This window comes from Lucilia cuprina, chromosome 6 (assembly GCF_022045245.1).
Source record: "Lucilia cuprina isolate Lc7/37 chromosome 6, ASM2204524v1, whole genome shotgun sequence".
Taxonomy (NCBI): Eukaryota; Metazoa; Arthropoda; class Insecta; order Diptera; family Calliphoridae; genus Lucilia; species Lucilia cuprina.
The window spans coordinates 55353553-55359537 of record NC_060954.1 but is presented as its reverse complement, the minus strand read 5'-3'; the positions used below and the strand labels follow the sequence as shown (position 1 = coordinate 55359537).

Genomic DNA, 5985 nt, shown 5'->3' with positions numbered 1-5985 from the left:
AAAAGTTAATAATAATAAAATTAAAAATAATATCTAAATAAAAAAAATAATAAAAAATGAATGTAAATGAAAAGTGTATAAAAAAATTTTAATAATTTCATAAAACAGAACTTGTAAATTAAATAAGTAGTGGTAAGTTTAAATTATTTTATATTTTTAATCATTTTTAGAAATTTTCTTATAGTCTAGTTTATAGTCTAGTCTATAGTTTAGTCTATAGTTTAGTCTATAGTCTAGTCTATAGTCTAGTCTATAGTCTAGTCTATAGTCTAGTCTATAGTCTAGTCTATGGTCTAGTCTATAGTCTAGTCTATGTTAAAGTATTAACTAAAATCAGACCAGTTGCCCCTTTTAATGGAATTAAAAACACATTTTTATCAAATTCTTTTATTAATTTTTTTTATTAAAATCTAAAATTGTCGGTGAGCTTTAAGTGTCTAGTATTTAACGAGTGCTTTAAACAAAAGAAGTACGATATATGTATATAATAAAAACTACATAAGAAATTTTAGGCTTCATCGTGTGTTAAAAATCTAAAGGCAATGCGATTATTTTGTAAGTTAATTTTTCAATAAACTCTCCTTAAGTCTCTCTATAGCGGTGGGTGTACTTTTAGACTTTTCCTCTAACACACCATTTTCTTCTGCTTCTTTTTGGGCTTTAGCCTCTTCCAGTTCGCGTTGTTTTTGCAATTGACGAAATTCTGTAGGTGTCAACATGCCACGCAGTATAGTGTCATAGGTTATATTAACACCTTTTGTGGACATTTTCATATATAATTTCCAACATTCACGTTCTTTGAGACTGCGTACATATTCAGGGAATTCATATTCCTCTTCCAGGGGTTTATCGTTTAAAGTGGGACTTACATTAGGTTTTAAATTTTCCATATTATTTTCTTTTTCCTCTGTCGACTCACTATTAAGGGCAGCAGTCATTTCGTTATTTAATTTTGAATTGTTATGAAATATTGATCCAGGAGGTGCTGTGGGTGGTCTATTCGATTTAATGCGTTGAGCCAAGGGGGCTATGGAACCCCTTCTCAGCATATGAGAATATTCTTTAGAGGCAAATTGAAAGGTGGGTGGATAATTCTCTTGAAAAGATACTGTTTAAAAGAATTTAAGTGTTTTTTTTTTAATTTTCCTTAACTATAAAGTATAACTCACCCGATTTGCCAGTTTTTCTTAAGGAAGGGGCCCTTTTAGTTGGACTTCCCTTATGCGAATTGGTAGGTGTTATAGCAGATTCCTCTTTTTCCGAGTCTGAACCCTCTGAACTTATGAGTGAGACCAAAGTTATAACATCGGCTGCCACCGATTTGGAACGTGTTAAAACTTTTCTATTTATTGTAGATTTTCGTTCAACATTTAAATCTTTTGCACTTAAAACATCCGTTGAACCCTTATCACAGCTTATATTGCGTGAATTTAATTTTCTTCTGCGAGATTTTCGTTTAGAGGCCAAAAATGTTGCTGAACTTTTAGCCGTTGTTTCGTCAAAACTACGTACAGGTGCCGACATAGCACGCACCAAGGGTGGTCGCCTTTGTACGGTCAGTGAGGGTGAAGCGTTAAAGTTTTGTGGATTTTGTAGGCCACTAGTTAGATTTGTTGTTCCTGTTGTATTGTTGTTGTTGTTGCTATGACTGCTTAAAGCTAAATTTGTTACAAATCTACTGGAGTGATAGACTGCTCGGCGTTGTTGAGCTGGTATAGAGGAACGTGTGTTGCAAGAGTTTTCAAATTTCTTGTTGTCTTTCGTTTGGGAATTCTAAAAAGTAGTTAGGGAAAGAGTTTTCAATTTTTGTTAGTATTTTTTAGAATATATCAAAAAACTTGCTATATTTTTGTTAGAATCACTTAATGTTTCATCAGTGTCTGTTTCGTCATTATCCTCATCCGCTTCCTGTTCACTGTCTATACAGTAGTTCTCTTCTTTCGTTGAATTTAGAGCATGTGATAGAACTATGCTTAAGTTAACTTTATTTACTTCAGGTTTAGTCGATCTTTTATTGGAATGGTAATTGTTTGAGTTGTGGGTTATTGTAGTTTCCGTTTTTGGGTTGTTATTTCTGCAAGGATTCGGAGAAAGTTAAAGAAATACACATTGAAAGAAGATTTTCTTTAAGAACTTGAATTAAAAGCAATAGAATAAATGATGCCTTAGGCAAGCTCACAGACTAGTATATGGGCTAGTCCGTGGAGTTGGAAACAACTATGAAAAAAGTCAATGACAAATAAATATCTTGTTTTATTACTCTGTGGTTTTTTGAATAATAACATTCAAGAAGTCTTATTTAAAGCTTCTAAATACACTCGTTGCATTTGTTTTTTGTTTTTCCAAAATGCATATTTCTCATGTCACTTTGTGTCATGTCAGGCGCTGTGTGTTGTCTTAATTTTTTTGTTTTTGTTATAATATTTGGTTGGCAATTGTCTAACAATAGCAAATAACCTAATAAAGTACTTGTCCTTATTTGTTATTAATATGAGTACTTTTGCTTTTATTTATATACCCTACCATAAGTCATAGAAAAATTCCCAAAAAATTGCTAACAACTACCAAAAATATAAACAATTGCTGCTACCAATAAATATTTCAATTGGAAGGTAAGAAAATATCAAAAAATGTCATCATCAAATTTGTCCAATAGAGTATTTAAAAGTCGACTCTACTCTATAAACTTTAAGATTGCGTGGTTGTTAAAAAAAACGATTTTTATAGAAAATGAAAAGAAAATAAACCTAACTCATAATATTTACTTGTTTTATTCTTCAAACGAGTATATAAAACTTAAGTATGTTCTATGTGTATGTATGGACTCAACTCCAAATATATTTTAGAGTTTATCAGAATAATAAAAATGTAACTAAATGTAACAGAAAATAAAAGAAAAGTATGTCAATTTGATTGGTTTTTATATACAAATATGCACACACTCATATTGGTATAGGTTCCTATAAAGAATTCGTTTTTTTTTTATTTTCTGACATATTGCCAATATTATTGACAACTGGTTCAATAACCGTTTTTTCGGTTTTCAAATCCCTGAAATATAAACATGCTAAATGTTTATTAATAATAAATAATGACTGATAGAAAGATGGATGGATATATAAATAGATAGATAGAAAGATAGGTAGATGGATAGATAGATAGATAGATAGATAGATAGATAGATAGATAGATAGATAGATAGATAGATAGATAGATAGATAGATAGATAGATAGATAGATAGATAGATAGATAGATAGATAGATAGATAGATAGATAGATAGATAGATAGATAGATAGATAGATAGATAGATAGATAGATAGATAGATAGATAGATAGATAGATAGGGAGATGGATAGATAGATAGATAGATAGATAGATAGATAGATAGATAGATAGATAGATAGATAGATAGATACATAGATAGATAGATAGGGAGATGGATAGATAGATAGATAGATAGATAGATAGATAGATAGATAGATAGATAGATAGATAGATAGATAGATAGATAGATAGATAGATAGATAGATAGATAGATAGATAGATAGATAGATAGATAGATAGATAGATACATACATAGATAGATAGATAAATAGATAAATAGATAAATAGATAAATAGATAAATAGATAAATAGATAAATAGATAATTAGATAAGTAGATAAGTAGATAAGAAGATAAATAGATAGATAGATATATAGATAGATAGATAGATAGATAGATAGATAGATAGATAGATAGATAGATAGATAGATAGATAGATAGATAGATAGATAGATAGATAGATAGATAGATAGATAGATAGATAGATAGATAGATAGATAGATAGATAGATAGATAGATAGATAGATAGATAGATAGATAGATAGATAGATAGATAGATAGATAGATAGATAGATAGATAGATAGATAGATAGATAGATAGATAGATAGATAGATAGATAGATAGATAGATAGATAGATAGATATATAGATATATGTATATAACTTCACCTAGCCTCCTTAAAATCGAACCCGTTCACATAACCCAATTCTGTTTCCAAAATCAATGAAGCTGTTGACCAAGTTTGTATTTTACGAAATTGGACGTAATATTTACGTTAAACACTTTGGTACCTCTTTAAAGATCAACACAACTTAGTTTTACAAAAACCTTAATTACCCTTAATTTCTTAGAAATATATCACACGTTCTTTTTTATCAAATAGTTGGCCATGACCGACTTTTATAAATACTTACATTTTAACGTTATTGACACTATCTCCATGACCCTTTAGGACTTTAGCGTCTTTACACTTTCCAACAACACCATTCAGTTGAGCCAATTCCTTATCTAATGACTTTAAAATCGACGAAGTCGATGACCAAGCTTGTACTCGGCTAGAATTACGTAAAAAATCACTACCGCCAATGACACTGCGTCCACAAGACGTTATATTTTTCTTTATTAATTCACCCGTTTTTAAAGATTCACGCTCATTGCTACCATTACCAATTGCAGCCGTAATGGAAGAATGTTTCTTTAAAACTTGTTTGTGATACGTGGAACGTTGTATATCATGTGATCTTCCTACCGAAAGGCCGCGAGATAAATACGCACGTCCCGTATGTGATGTTAAGAGAGTTTTATTGAGATGTGAAGTTTCTATAAAGGATTTTTGTTTGCGTACCGGTTGATTTTGAAAGTGTTGACGTACTAAATTATTCGAATTGTTCGTTGCAGCAAAATGTTGAGCAACAAGATGCTGTTGTGCAGTTGATGACGACGAAGACCACTTGGCAGATGTTGACGACGACGTCTGCTGTCTACGACGAGTTGTCAGCGATAAAGGCATATTGTTGAGTCAAACAAGTTGATATGTTGAAAAACAAATTATTTTGCTAAATACTATTTAAATTGGAATTGTTGTTTTATGAATTTATTTATTAGTTTCTATAAGTATTTGTGGCAGGCAATAACTACGAAAATAATTAGAAATCAATTTGCCAAAAACCACTAAAAAACTATTTGCTTTCTTGTTATTTTTATTTATTTTTGTCGCAAACAAACTCCATCACACCCACTTTTGTGTGTTTTGTTTCAAATATTAATTTACATTTTTTTCATGTTTTTTTTTTGTTCCACTTTAATCTATGAATATTTTAGTATTTACGATTGTATATTCTAATCCTTTTCTTTAAATCTTTATCTTTTATATAAATTCTTGTTTTAAGGAACGATTTTGTCACGTTCTATAACTTCACGTGTCACGCGCTAACTGTTTTTGTGAATGAATTTCCATTCAAAACTTAGCTAACAGTCTTTCATTTACCAACAGTTTCCCTTCTCTCTTAGCCTCTCTCCGTTCCTAGTCTACACTCTCATTAACTGTCATAACTTATAAAAATTCGTGTCGAAAACAATATTAGCAAATTTACAAAGAAAAGAAACAGAAAAAATAGCAACAATAAAAACAAAACGTTACCAACGTATAATAATAAAAAAATTGGAAATAGTTCATAACCCCATCATTTGGGGTTCATTGGCTGATTTCCTTCAATACCAACATAATTGTAAATATTTATAAGTCTATACATATATGCATGTATGTGTGGATGTTTGTTAAAAAAATAACAAATTCCCTTTTACTTTCAACTTTTCTTTTACATATGGCTGCATTTGTATTTCCGCTTTTACCCCAAACACCCACTCACACATATGGTAACCAAACAACTAACCATTCATTCATTCATTCATTTATTAGAAGGAAGTTTAAACATTTTTACATTAAACCTCTAACTCTTGCTCTCTTTAGATATTAATGGTTCTCCCGTTTTGGTTGATTTTGCATTCAAGAAATATGGGAAAACGAAAATGTTTTGAAATACACGGAGATACTGAACTATCTATCTATCTATCTATCTATCTATCTATCTATCTATCTATCTATCTATCTATCTATCTATCTATCTATCTATCTATCTATCTATCTATCTATCTATCT

At 30.2% G+C, this 5985-nt stretch overlaps 1 protein-coding gene across 1 annotated transcript; it reads right to left on the bottom strand.

Annotated features, from left to right (window-relative positions):
• Positions 1–428: 428 nt before the first annotated feature.
• Positions 429–5214, bottom strand: LOC111678135 (bromodomain-containing protein DDB_G0270170). The gene is made up of 4 exons (XM_023439391.2): positions 4241–5214; positions 1843–2074; positions 1170–1773; positions 429–1108 (listed from the first exon to the last, which is right to left on the bottom strand). The coding sequence occupies exons 1-4, from the start codon at positions 4834–4836 to the stop codon at positions 561–563; spliced, it is 1980 nt and encodes a 659-aa protein (XP_023295159.2). The 5' UTR covers positions 4837–5214; the 3' UTR covers positions 429–560.
• Between the last annotated feature and the right edge of the window lie 771 nt (positions 5215–5985).

Coding starts and splice junctions, on each gene's coding strand:
- LOC111678135 (XM_023439391.2), bottom strand. CDS start 4,836: ATGCCTTTATCGCTGACAACTCGTCGTAGACAGCAGACGTCGTCGTCA. Junction 2,075..4,240: donor AGTGTCAATAACGTTAAAAT/GTAAGTATTTAT, acceptor GAATCCTTGCAG/AAATAACAACCCAAAAACGG. Junction 1,109..1,169: donor AAGAAAAACTGGCAAATCGG/GTGAGTTATACT, acceptor TCTTTTAAACAG/TATCTTTTCAAGAGAATTAT.